Raw genomic sequence first — 14879 nt, forward strand, 5'->3', positions numbered from 1 at the left:
GAATGGCGATGAATTTCAATTTGAGAATTACATACGAGAAACTATTCTCAACAACATAAACAACAATTTCTCCTGGACAATTTCCGTAATTGGTTGAAAAATAGTTGAATTTAAGCATTTTTCAAATGTTTGTGTTTATTGGGATTGTATTGAAGATACTGAGTACTCATTTAATTGTAACAAGTACTCAAAAATTAGTCGGTAACGAGTACTTGTAATCAAATACTCATTACTTTTCCAACACTATTTTGCTTGCTATTAGCATTTGCTGTTCGGTGACGAACATCTATCAATTCTGTTTCGGACGCGAAGAACGTGAGAACGCGAATGAATAAATGAAAGCATAAGCTAATAAGTAAACTTAGCAAAAAAAAATAAATAATAACACAAATAGAGATGGACTATTGAGTGAGAAAAAATTTTATAAAATTGCAAAAGTGCCTTTTAATAGATTGTAATAGAAATACAAATTAACAACGCTGTAACAAGTGCAAAAAATAAACATTTTACAAGAGATAACAAAATTGGCCACGCATTTCAAATACCCCCGCCAACGGCCCCAATCCGCTTACACAAGAAATTCATTGACTTCAGGAAGTGAAGTGGTGGTGGCTTTAAGTTTCGTAAAACAACAAATTTGAAATTGTTCGCGTGTCCAACAAGTGACTGATTTTTTTTATTATTACAAAACAAAAAATACCAATAAAAACGCCAAAGTGGAAAAATAAAAGTGATTTAATAAAAACTTTCCCCTGTCCTACCCGTATCCCCCAAAATTGTCTTTCCTGCAAAAAAAATTGTTGATAATAAAAAGAAGAAATATAAAATAATATAATTTCAAACTGAGCTTGATTGACTCAAGTGATTTCTTTGGTCGTTATTTATTTTTTTGCTGGACTTACGTAGTACCACATACGTACGTACACTTATCTATATACACACATATATATAAAATAACACACGGTGTATGTACAACGCAACAAAAATAAAGCAAACAACTAAAAAAAGAGACCCCAAATCAACTGAGCGAGTGTGAGGGAGACGGTGCTAGCGTGAGTCATAGCCCAATATTTGAAGTGAAATGAAAATGCGGATAAAGAGAGAATCGCCGTGTCTATTGCTAAGATTTATGCCAATCAACAAAGTCGGTAAGTTTTGCTATTTTACATTCGTTTTTGAAAATTTTATAAGAATAAAATTGATTGATTTGTGCATATTACATATTATGGTGGAAATAAAAATGCAGTGTGAGATGAGCAAACGAAAACATCGGCCAAAACAATTATGTCAAATTGTCAATCAAATAATACCTCTCGCCTCCATCCGTCCATCAGTCATTTTCCCCCATATTCAAAGCAGACGTCAGCACAAATTTTCCTTGCTTGTCAATTTTTATGAGGGCTGTAAAAAAATGTTTAGGGGCGACGACAACAGCCCTATTGCGTTGTACTTCACTTGCACCTCTCCAACCCCCTTATAGTAGGAATCCTCTAATCAAATTGTCGATTAAAGTAAACAACACAGTCAATGATTCGATTTGTTAATAAAATTAATTACATTACAACATATTAGTCATTGCGGAATTCCTAAGTGTAAGCCGTCATTTATGGGAATTATAAATAAATTCCTATGTTTAATCATACAGGTGATCGTAATAAGTCATCGCCAGCAATCGTTTCGTTTGCCAACAGCAAACTCCCCAATTATTACTCACAACTTATTATAGAATCACCACCATCTCTTCTCGTTGTTGTCAATTTGCTCAGACTGTTCAAAGAAGAAGAATTATAATGAAAACAAAAAATACATTCATCTTCTGAGTGCGGCTGTTATTGTCGTTGTTGTTGTTGTTGTTATTATTTGTGACTTTTTTTGTTATTGTTGGTGTTGTGTGTGCTGTTTACTCATTATAAGAAAATTGTAAACATTTCATGAGTCATTCTCCCATCATCGCTGAGTGAAATTATTGTTGCTGCTGTTATATGTATTTCTGTTCGTCGTTGGTTTGTTAGCAATGGGGTCGTCCGTCACAAGCAAAAACGTCGTTTTCCCCTTTGCGCGCCAAATGCTAGATGTGCACTTCGATTGAAGTAGGCAACACTGTTAAAACGCTTTGAAACGACCTTTCGGGTATGAGTTCGAGTTTAGGTGATTTTTTTTTGTTTTACCGTTGCATTGTTGTTGCTAGTCTTGTAACTGGTATTTGTGTTTTGGCAAAAGGAAAACAAGAAGTAAACCAACAACAATTCCAGAGTAGTTGTATGTGTGTGTGTTTGTTTTACCACCAAGTTGGCAAATTTTTCGTACTTGACATTGTACTTATTACTATTATAATAATAAATATTGGAAATATTTTATTATTTCTTAACAAAATACAATTTACTAATATTTGAATAGTATATTAACACACATAATATCATTGAAGCTTTTTGCGTTTTTCAAAAATAGCTATTATTGGGGCTTTAGCAAAATATTTAAATATTGTGAAAAATTCTTAAACAAATACAAAACAATAAATTACAACTTTTTTAAAATCATAATAAATTGTTAGAATAAATACACAATAATGGTGCTAAGGAAAGGGTAAAACGTTCTGATTTTAACCTAAAGATCCAAAAGGGAATATAAAAATTTTCATTTATAACTAGGAAGAAAACGATCCAATCAGAAAATTAGGTACAATATACATATTTTGAGGTATTACAAGTTGTTATTAATTACAAGAGATTGCTATCTGATTAATTATCTAAATTAATACAAATTCTATTGTCATCAATTGCACAGCGAGTTTTGGACTCATTGAGGTTTTGAAAAACCCGTCTTTTTTAAAACTTTATGGATGTCTTAATATTTGTTATCTTTAACGATATTCCTTAATTTATCGTTTCTTTAAATTGAGCAGGGTATTGCTTATAACTTCTTGCTATTTGACATTTCGTAGGACAATGGGAATTTGTCATTTTTCTCTCAGCGGCAGTGTTGCCAATATTACCAAAAGTTTATTCGTCGAATATAAAAATACCAAAAATGATGACTTTTGAGTTTAGCAGCTAAAATCGAAAATAAATCTGTAAAAGCATAATAAAATTTGAATTCATGGCAAATTTTATTATAACTTGAAGGGCAATTATCTAAAACAACAATTTAAAACTTTATTTTCTCAAATACATATGTATTAATAACGAAAAGTAACAGCAAAAAATGCTATTATACCGCGATAATGCGATCCTAATACCGATCTATAGAGAGTGTTTTTGTCACTATGGAGATATCGTTGATAAAAATTTAAACCTTAGTAATATCACAATCTATTACCTTCCATATAGCCTATATCGAATGAGTTTGAAATAATCAAAATGTTTCAGTTTAGACCAAAAATATTAAAAACTCAATTCAAAAATTTGTCTTTGATCGAACTCTTGTTGAATTTGTTGCTGGGTTAAAGACGTATTTTTTTGTACTCCATTATTACCATATAGCCATACCATATAGAGAGGTATCTATCTTCAAGAACCTTTATCTTATCACGTTTTGTTTTAACAGAGGCGATGATCAATTATTCTTCATCTTATCAATAATTTATATACAATAAATATATTTTGTGTTTTTTAATTATCAAGATTGCAAGTAATAATTTTCAACATGCTTTCTTGCTATACCCTCAATGTTTTTTTGTTATTATTTTTAAATCCCTTCGATTATTGTATAAAGACACGTTTATATTTAAGGATTGCTGTCGCCAGATCATCAATTAATGTGTTGTGAGCAATCGTGTGAATGGGCGACGACCGGGACAAGTCAGGGCCAAATTTATGAATCAGCGTAAACATTTTAAATCTATGAAACATATGTGTGAAAACCATAATGCCAAATGGAAAATCATATTACTATGTGTTCCGAATCTAATTTGAAATTTGTAGAATTTGTTTTCTTTTTGTGAAGAAACAAATTTTGACCCTTAAAAAATATTTTCCTAATATAGTGACCGTAATTCGTAGGATTGTATAATTAAAAGTATCAGCTTTAGAATTGTAACAACTTTAGTAAACAAAGATAAACTGTCAATTTCAATCATATAAAACTAAAGTGTTGATATTAACTCAAACTTTTTCCTGTTTACGATAATAATGTATAGATACGAAAATATACATATTTATGGACAATTTTCTCCAATGACATTCCAAGCCAAGGTAGTGCACAATTTAAACAAGTTCATTTACCAAGAGAAACCTGTTTTATTTCCTTAGCTCACAAAACACACAGTGTCAATTAATTATGTTTATTTTTACAAAAGTGCAAAATATTTGAAAAATTCCATATTAACATATTTAATATTGTTTGTTATTTACAGAATACGGTAACAAAAGATCGAAAGATAACCTGGATACCCCCTGCGTTGAGGAGGAAACAAACTCCTCGTCAAGTCGGCCATCGCTGACGAGGAGTTGTAGTAGTCCCGCTGTTTATGGTAAGTTTTTTCTTTTTTAATATCAGTTACAGTCTTTTACACTCTACATAATATAGTAGTAGGACAAATTTAGTTAGATAAAGCTTTGTCACATCGATCGAGAATTTGGCTTAAGGTTCAATCTTGGTCAAAACAAAAAAACAAAATTGGGCCACTAACACCGTTGCCACAGTTGGTAGAATTCGACCAATAATTGTAGATTTTCAACTGTCTGGTAGATTGGTAGAATTCTTGATGTTTTAGATAGTAGATTTTGCAAAATAAATAAAATTTTGAAAAAACTTTCCATAGAAATAAAATGTTGACAAAATTTTCTATAGAAATAAAAATTTGACAAAATTTTCTATAGAAATAAAATTTTGACTAAATTTTCTATAGAAATAAAATTTTGACTAAATTTTCTAAAGAAATAAAATTTTGACAAAATTTTCTATAGAAATAAAATTTTGACAAAGTTTTCTATAGAAATAAAATGTTGACAAAATTTTCTATAGAAATAAAATTTGGCAAATTTTCTATGGAAAAAAAATTGACAAAATTTTCTATAGAAACAAAAAATTTGACAAAATTTTCTATAGAAACAAAAAATTTGACAAAATTTTCTATAGAAATAAAATTTTGTCAAAATTTTCTTTAGAAATAAAATTTTGACTAAATTTTCTATAGAAATAAAATTTTGACAAAATTTTCTATAGAAATAAAATTTGACAAAAATTGTCTATAGAAATAAGATTTTGACAAATCTATAGAAATAAGATTTTGACATAATTTTTCTATAGAAATAAGATTTTGACAAATCTATCGAAATAAGATTTTGACATAATTTTTCTATAGAAATAAGATTTTGACAAATCTTTTCTATAGAAATAAAATTTTGACAAAATTTTCTATAGAAATAAAATTTTGACAAAATTTTCTATAGAAATAAAATTTTGACAAAATTTTCTATAGAAATAAAATTTTGTCAAAATTTTCTATATAATTAAAATTTTGACAAAATTTTCTATAGAAATAAGATTTTGACAAATCTTTTCTATAGAAATAAAACTTTGAAAAAATTTTCTATAGAAATAAAATTTGGCAAATTTTCTATAGGAAAAAAATTGACAAAATTTTCTATAGAAACAAAAAATTTGACAAAATTTTATATAGAAACAAAAATTTTGACAAAATTTTCTATAGAAATAAAATTTTGACAAAAATTGTCTATAGAAATAAAATTTTGACAAAAATTGTCTATAGAAATAAGATTTTGACAAATCTTCTATAGAAAAAAGATTTTGACAAAATGTTTCTATAGAATTAACATGTTGACAAAATTTTCTATAGAATAAAATTTTGACAAAATTTTCTATAGAAATAAAATTTGTACAAAATTTTCTATAGAAATAAAATTTGGCAAATTTTCTATAGAAATAAAATTTTGACAAAACTTGTCTATAGAAATAAGATTTTGGCAAATCTTTTCTATAGAAATAACATTTTGACAAAATTTTCTATAGAAATAAAATTTGGCAAATTTTCTATAGAAAAAAAAATTGACAAAATTTTCTATAGAAACAAAAAATTTGACAAAATTTTCTATAGAAACAAAAAATTTGACAAAATTTTCTATAGAAATAAAATTTTGTCAAAATTTTCTTTAGAAATAAAATTTTGACTAAATTTTCTATAGAAATATTATTGTGACAAAATTTTTCTATAAAAATAAAATTTCGACAAAATTTTCTATAGAAATAAAGTTTTGACAAAATTGTCCATAGAAATATCATTTTGACAAAATTTTCCATAGAAATAACATTTTGACAAAATTTTCCATAGAAATAAAATTTTGGCAAAATTTTCACAAAATTTTCTATATAAATAAAATATTGATAAAATTTTCTATATAAATAAAATGTTGATACAATTTTTTATAGAAACAAAATTTTCTATACAAATAAAATTGTGACAAAATTTTTTATAGAAATAAGATTTTGACAAATTTTCTATAATAAAAAAATTGACAAAATTTTCTAAAAATAAAATTTTGACAAAATTTCCTATAGAAATGAAATGTTGACAAAAATTCCCATAGAAATAAAATTTTGACAAAATTTTCTATTGAAATAAACTTTTGACAAAATTTTCTATAGAAATAAAATTTTGACAAAAATTTTCAATAGAAATAAAATTTTGACAACATTTTCTATATAAATAAAATTTTGACAAAATTTTCTATATAAATAAAATGTTGATACAATTTTCTATATAAATAAAATGTTGATACAATTTTTTATAAAAACAAAATTTTCTATACAAATAAACTTCTTGACAAAATTTTCTATAGAAATAAAATTTTAACTAGATTTTCTATAGAAATCAAATTTATTTATTTTATTTATTTATTCCTTTATTGTAATATAAAGCCATCAAGACCAATAAACATATTTCAAGGTCATAAAACAAATTTTGACAAAATTTTCTATAGGAATAAAACTGTGACAAAATTTTCTTTAGAAAAAAATTTTCTATAGAAATAAAATGTTGACAACGTGTTCTATAGAAATAAATTCTTGGCAAAATATTCCTTAGAAACAAAATTTTCATCAGAAATAAAATGTTGACAAAATATTCTATAGAAATAAAATTTTGACAAAATTTTCTATAGAAATAAAATTTTGACAAAATTTTCTATAGAAATAAAATTTTGACAAAATTTTCTATTCAAATAAAATGTTGACAAAAATTTTCTATAGAAATAAATATTTGACCAATTTTTGTATAGAATAAAATTTTGAGAACATTTTGACAAATTTTCTATAGAAAAAAAAATTGACAAAATTTTTGTATAGATATAAGGTTTTGACCAAATTTTTCTAAAGAAATAAGATTTTGACAAAAATTTTCTATAGAAAAAATGATTTTGATTTTTTAAGTTTGGTAGATTTTTTTTTAATTCCTTTTCTCCCATATCACTTCCGATTTATCTGTTTTTATTCGTTTTATTTTTTTGTTTTTCCTTAAATGACGCACTCTGTAATACCCTTACAAATATGTTATTTACCTGAAAGCAATTTGTCAACATTTCTCAAAAGAACAATTAACGCTCAAAGATCAAATAAACATTTCAAGATCAAAATATATGACGCATGTTTTGTTCGCATTCATTCACTTTTATGGTTTACAGGATTTTAGCTAATCATTTAACGGACTCGCCTGATGGCGTCATTCATGGCGAAAAATCACAATGATTCATATAAAAAACTTACTTGATTTTGAATAAAACAAAAATTATAATTAACAATAAAAAGTACGAAGCTGAATCACTGCAATCATGATTTAATAATGGATAGGTCAGTTGGTTTTATTTCTACAAGTTTAGCCACATAATTAATTAATAATAAAACAAAGTCGAGTGATTAAGTTTACAAAAAGTACATTATTATATATGATATGACCACTATATACAAAAAAAAAATGAAATAAACTTTAAACTCAGTTTTCTCATATAAATTCATTTGATCATCTATCAATATTTTTTTTTTTTTGTCTAAAAATACAAAAGTGTAAGGAGATTAATATTTTGCAAAATCGAATCTAGTTAGTTACACTAACAAAATATTAATATATACCAAAAGCCATAAGAAAGCATTGAGGTCGATAGCAACGTGCATCAACGTCACAACCTTTCACAGCACACAATTTTTTTTTCAATCACGAATTTAATTTATCCAATTAATTTTTTAATTGAAATGTCATCAATCACAATTAAAAAATTAATAGAAAGTTAATTAAAAAAAGTTTTGAATAAATTAAGTTTTTGATTGAATATATTTTAAAACTCAATTATGACTTTTGGAAAAATTTTCGTGAATATTTGTTCTGTGTGTATATTTTTTCTTTATTTTACGAGATAACGTTTCGATCAATGTTCATATGAAGCTATGTACTTAATAAAATAAATTAAGGTAAAAAATAGTGACAATGGTTTGAAGTTTAAACAGTTGCCTCCAAAAATTTGAACAAGTTTCTTCAACAGCTCCATTCAAAATTTTTATCATTTCTGTTTTTGGCTAGTACCTACACAGAACAAATTTTCACGAAAATTTTTTCAATTAAAGTCTTAAATGAGATTAAAAAAATATTGAATTAAAAATTTAATTGATTCAACGAATTTTTGAATTGAAACAATTAATTTTTTAATTGGATCACTTAAATTCCGCGTTAACGTTTTTTATATGGAATATAACAGTTTTTCGTGCGAAAACGTGATCTTAGTACTAGTCTTAAGGGAAGATTTTTTTCTATTTCTGTCTGTCTAATCCAAATCTTGCTCTGAATATGCAATGAAATATTTTCCTCTAGCACTATATAAAGGGTGATATGGTCAAAATTTGGTCAATATAAACTTGACGTATTTCTTTCAATTTTGCATTTAAAAAAACCTGAACACCCCTCATTTTGAAGGTGTGTGTGTAGAATGTTGCTCCTATTTTGATTTTGGAATTCACTCTTCAGTTGTCAAAATGCCGTCCAAGCAAGAAGAGCAGCGTGTCAAAATTTTGCTCGCGCATCGCGAAAATCCGAGCTACTCGCACGCAAAGCTGGCAAAATAGCTAAAAGTTGCCAAATCAACCGTTACAAATGTAATTAAAGTGTTTGGGGAACGTTTGTCGACAGCCAGGAAGTCTGGATCGGGGGGAAATCGAAAACCGGAAGCCGCTGAGACGACAAAGAGAGTTGCAGGTAGTTTCAAGCGAAACCCTAACCTCTCTCTCCGAGATGCCGCAAATAAGCTGTGTGTGTGTCGTCTACAACCGTGCATCGAGCCAAAAAACGAGCCGGACTATCGACTTACAAAAAGGTAGTGACTCCAAATCGCGATGATAAACAAAAAACGACGGCCAAAGCGCGATCCCGGAGGCTGTATACGACGATGCTGACGAAGTTTGACTGCGTGGTAATGGACGACGAAACCTACGTCAAAGTCGACTACAAGCAGCTTCCGGGACAGGAGATTTATACGACAAAAGGAAGGGGAAAGGTAGCAGATATTTTCAAGCACATAAAACTGTCAAAGTTCTCAAAGAAATATCTGGTTTGGCAAGCCATCTGTACCTGTGACTTGAAAAGCAGCATTTTCATAGCTTCCCGGACTGTCAACCAAGAAATTTACGTGAAAGAGTGTTTGAATAAACGTCTGCTGCCTTTCCTGAAGAAACACGGTTGTTCCGTACTGTTTTGGCCGGATTTGGCATCTTGCCATTACGGTAAAAAGGCCATGGAGTGGTACGCCGCCAACAACGTGCAGGTGGTTCCCAAGGACAAGAACCCTCCCAACACGCCAGAGCTCCGCCCAATTGAGAAATACTGGGCTATTGTCAAGCGGAACCTAAAGAAGACCAAAAAAACTGCTAAGGACGAGCAGTAGTTCAAGGCAAACTGGCTTTCTGCGGCGAAGAAGGTGGACAAGGTGGCTGTACAAAATCTGAAGGCAGGTGTCAAGCGTGAGGCCCGGCAATTCGGATTTGGAAAAGCGAAAGCCTAACTGAATATTTTTTCTGAATTTTATACTAATTGAACTTGAAAAAGAAATTTAATTTGATTTTTTAAATAAACGATTTCACCGATTTACACGCGTTTTCCCTTGACCAAATTTTGACCGTATCACCCTTTAGACTGATTATTATTGACCTTTTTAATGCAAAATGGAATCTTTTGTTAAAAGTTGTAAAATTTGTTTTTGAAAAAAAAAAAATGCAAATGTCGATTTAATACAATTTGAAGATTACTTAAAGAATCGTCTTCTACTTTTCAAAAAAAAAAACCTTTTTTCCAAACAAAAAAATATTAATAAAGATGAGCTCGAGGTCTGTATTTTTTTCAATATTTCATTCACAAACAAATGTCCCTAGATTTGGTTAGGGAGCCACCGTGGTGCAATGGTTAGCATGCCCGCCTTGCATACACAAGGTCGTGGGTTCGATTCCTGCTTCGACCGAACACCAAAAAGTTTTTCAGCGGTGGATTATCCCACCTCAGTAATGCTGGTGACATTTCTGAGGGTTTCAAAAACTTCTCTAAGTGGTTTCACTGCAATGTGGAACGCCGTTCAGACTCGGCTATAAAAAGAAGGTCCCTTGTCATTGAGCTTAACAAGGAATCGGGCAGCACTCAGTGATAAGAGAGAAGTTCACCAATGTGGTATCACAATGGACTGAATAGTCTAAGTGAGCCTGATACATCGGGCTGCCACCTAACCTAACCTAACCTAACCTAGATTTGGTTAAGTTAGGTTAAGTATGCCGATATTACGGGCTCAACTAAACAATTCAGTCCATTGTCATGCCACACAAAGGACCGATTCTATGTTTTGCTCAATGACCCAACGCAAATGTTTTCTGATCACATTTAGATGCTTTTAAGGATATTATGGGACAGGATTATACTAAAAACTATTTTTGTTTCTTTTTTTTAGTATTTTTGTCCGCTAGACCACGAACTAGAACTGACTTTTCTAAAGGTCATATTAGTAGCTTCTTTCCAACTATTAAGTATGTATATGACATGCATTCCAGCAATATTTTTGAAATATTGAAATGTGAATTAGGATCGCCATATTTGTTCCTTAGAAAACCATGACAACATACAGTTTCACCATTGATTATCATAAGATTTCCTCATAAAGGCGTGTTTCTATATATACACACATACATACATACATACATAATGAAAATAGTATATTTCATTCCTAGAAATAGCTGGAACCTATTCATTCAATGATATATTGAAGATTTTATTTACGATCCATAGTCATGTAAATATTATTAAGAATTCTGCTAAATAAAAAAAAACAGAGTCATAGGAAACAAAAATAATTTTCATATACATTTATGACATACCCCCCTATGCCATTATAGCCATTGACTAAGAAAAACTACTTCTCGAGCTATGGGACGACGGCTCCTATTTTTTGATATTTCCTTCAAGAATGTTTATAAAACAATGAAACAGAATAAAAAAAAACAAAAACAGAAACAGAAATAAAAACAAAAGCACCTAAACTGGCTAGAATCATGTATGAGGAAATAGTTGATTGCTCCATCTTCTGTTTATTTTTTTTTTTTCTTCTATAAGTTCGATGAAGCTAGCGGCATTAAGACATGACTCACTCTTAATATCTTGAGAATCAAAATATACTCTGGGGGTAAGAAAACCAAAACCAAAAAAAAAAGAAACGCTCAAGCATACACAATATTTAATTATGATGCGAAAGTAAATATAAACACTACCACCACCACCACCACACCACACTACGGCACTCCACTTCATCATCATTGTCGTCATCATCATAGTCAACCTCATTGGTGGAGTAGTCTAGTCTAGAGGAGGGTATGTGTTACCACGTAACAGTATTTTTTTTTAATGGTCGTTTGCTGCCAGCCTTATTATATTTGGAGATATACTAGCATGTGTATATGCGGAATATGTATGTAAATCGAGAAACATTATTCATAAAAACCAATGTACGAATATTTTTGCTTTTTTTTTTTTGTCTTGTCCATGTAACGTGGTCGTCGTCATCACCGTCATAAACTAAAACGTAGATGTCTAAAAATGAATGAACTTTCATGAATGAAGAGCACGAGTGTTTAGAGGAGAGAGTTATTATAATTATGGTTTGTTTCTGTTTTTTTGTCTATTTTTTATTTTAGTAGTTATGGTCAGAGATATTATTAGAGATTTCTAATGTGAAATGAAATTGGCTAATAATTTTTTGTTTCGAAAGGCCAACCGCATAAAGAGTCAATGGAACATCATTAGGAATAGCTTAAGGAAAGGGAACAAATGAAAAAAAAATCCAGCCGAAAAGAGATTTCAAGTTGATAGAAGAACCTATTAAATAAATAGTCTTTTAGTCCTTACAAATATTTCAATAATCTGATATAGAGTGTAAACACAACCATAGCGAAAGGTGCTAGGCCCACCTACATTCATTGGCGGAAAATGTGATAGTGTTGCCATTGATTCGGATTTTTTTAATCAATACTAGAGGTCTGCATCGAATAACTTTTCACTACATGTGTGCAATTCGCTGTCGAATATAGTACATACACTGTCTTTCTCTCAGAGCGCAAGTAGTGAAGTGAAGAGAACACTTGCTTGTCAAATACCACCAAGTTCTTATCCGAAACAATATGTGTTCCGAAAAAAAGGAACAATAAAAATGTAAGTACTTGACAAAAAGTACAACATCGATTCTCTTCACTTCAAGCCATCATAATTATTGGTATAAAGGGTCATCGAATTTTTGCACCTTATGCAAATCGTCATCTAAATGCTCGAGAAATAAAAATTGGAGTTCGGTCAACATGACAGATCGACCCAAGCCTAACGAAATAAATTCACAATAGTAAAAAATTTCTTAGGAAACCAAGGTGATTTGGATAGCTTTGATGATTGGTGTAGGGTAAATCTGATGGATTTGAACTTGAGGAAATGCAAGTTTATGCGGCCTATTGGTGTTCGGTATAGTATACGGGGCTCGTTATTAGAATAGGTTGATTCTTTAGTTGATCTTGGCATTGTTATGGATCGTAGGCTTAATTTTAATGGTCATATTGATTCGATGGTGAGTAAGGTGTATATGGATTCATAAAGCGTTGGGCGAACGAGTTTTCGGACCATTATGTTACAAAGGAGCTTTTTACTGCCCTTGTTAGACCCATTCTAGAGTATGGTTCTATCGTGTGGGATCCTCAGTATGAAGTTTACATTGATAGTATAGAATCGGTTCAGAAGCAGTTCTTGTTGTTCGCTTTGAGACATCTTCATTGGAACAGTGATTTTGTTCTCCCTTCATACACTTCTAGATTGAGGCTGATTAATTTGTCTACTCTTAGGAGCCGACGGACGATGTTGAGCTCCATGATGTGATGTATAGGTTAGTTAGTGGGGATATTCCATGCTCGGAATTAATATCTAGGATTAGGATAAATGTTCCTTTTAGGGCATCTAGGAATTACCAGTTTCTTTACATTGATTTTCAACCTTTGAATTATGCTTCTGTGGAGCCTATTCGTAGGATGTGCATTATTTTTAATTCAATATATCATCTAGTTGACACTAACCTTAGTATTGATATGATGAAGTCTAGAATTTTAGGATATTTGGATAACTAATACATTAGTTTTATTGAATAACCTAATATTTGATCTTGTGTTTTAATATATCCGGCTGATGAGTCCTTCTCTGTAGCTGGTCAAATCCCTCTGCCTCCATCCCGCCATGGTCCGGATCATGTTGTGTAAGCTGTCCATACACACAAAAAAATTTCACGAAAATTTTTCCAATTAAAATTTTAATTGAGTTTTAAAAAATATTCAATTAAAAATTTAATTGATTCAACAAATTTTTTAATTGAAACAAAAATCAATCACAAAAATAATAGTATCAATTAATTTTTTAATTGGATCAATTAACTTTTTAATTGACCATCAATTAATTTTTTAATTGATACTATCATTTCTGTGATTGAAGACATTTCATTTAAAAATTAATTGTATCAATTAATTTCGTGATTGAATCAGAAAAAAAATTTTTTGTGTGTACGTCATGGGGACGAGGCCCTCACGGTCGGAAGTGGCGGGAAAGTGGGCGATGGAACGGTTCGTTAAAAAAAAAACCAGAGTAACTTGTAAAGTATCTCTTGGGCCCCCAAACCAATGCCTTGGAATAAAGAGGACGATTTTTTGTTTTTATAGTTTGGAGATTCTCTTTGAAAAGAATTTCATATAAAAAAATTTCATATAAACCAAATTTGTGGAATTTTCCCACTAAATCCCCAAGTCCTCAACTCAAAAATTTCGTCCCCATCCACGAAAAAATATCCCCGATTTGGGGAAAAAATCCCCAATACTGGCAAAACTGATATCAACCAAAGATAATTGAGTATAACAAGATTAAGCATTGTGCTCTTATAAAGAGAAAACAAATGTCAAGGTGTAGAGGGTTATGAGAAAAAAAATTGTTTTATTTGCCAATTTTTTTAAAAGCAGCTCTGCCCAGGAAAAAATTAAAACGGCAATATTCACATAAAACCATAATGAATATTCGCTTTAAAATACACATAAGTTTTATTTTAATTTTCTACAATCGTTTTGGTATTGCTTTTGTGGGTTTTTATTCAGAAATTTATGAAAAACACAAATGTTATGATATTTTCCGACGCAAACGGCAGTACATTTGAGGGACACGTCGACGCAAACTTTATGATATTTTGTTGGCAGAGTCCTCTGGTGCTTCAGTTTTGCTATGACAAGACTGCATCTTCTTCTCATTTATCTTTGTATCAACAAATAATCAGTGTTGCCAGTATTTTTTATTAATTAACCCTAAAAATCACCAATTTAAATAAAATGTATTCACA

The 14879-nt window shown here is 30.0% G+C and overlaps 1 protein-coding gene across 1 annotated transcript in view; it reads left to right on the plus strand.

The window, feature by feature from the left end:
• Window positions 1-269: 269 nt before the first annotated feature.
• The window catches only part of puc (dual specificity phosphatase puckered), a 33576-nt gene continuing 18966 nt past the window's right edge, over window positions 270-14879 (plus strand). Inside the window, exons 1-2 of the mRNA XM_075312657.1 lie at window positions 270-1148; window positions 4352-4468. Of these exons, the coding sequence (XP_075168772.1) occupies window positions 1082-1148; window positions 4352-4468 (184 nt within the window). The 5' untranslated portion in view covers window positions 270-1081. The remainder of the gene's footprint in view (window positions 1149-4351; window positions 4469-14879) is intronic.

The sequence above is a fragment of the Haematobia irritans genome, chromosome 1 (assembly GCF_050003625.1).
Source record: "Haematobia irritans isolate KBUSLIRL chromosome 1, ASM5000362v1, whole genome shotgun sequence".
Lineage (NCBI taxonomy): Eukaryota > Metazoa > Arthropoda > Insecta > Diptera > Muscidae > Haematobia > Haematobia irritans.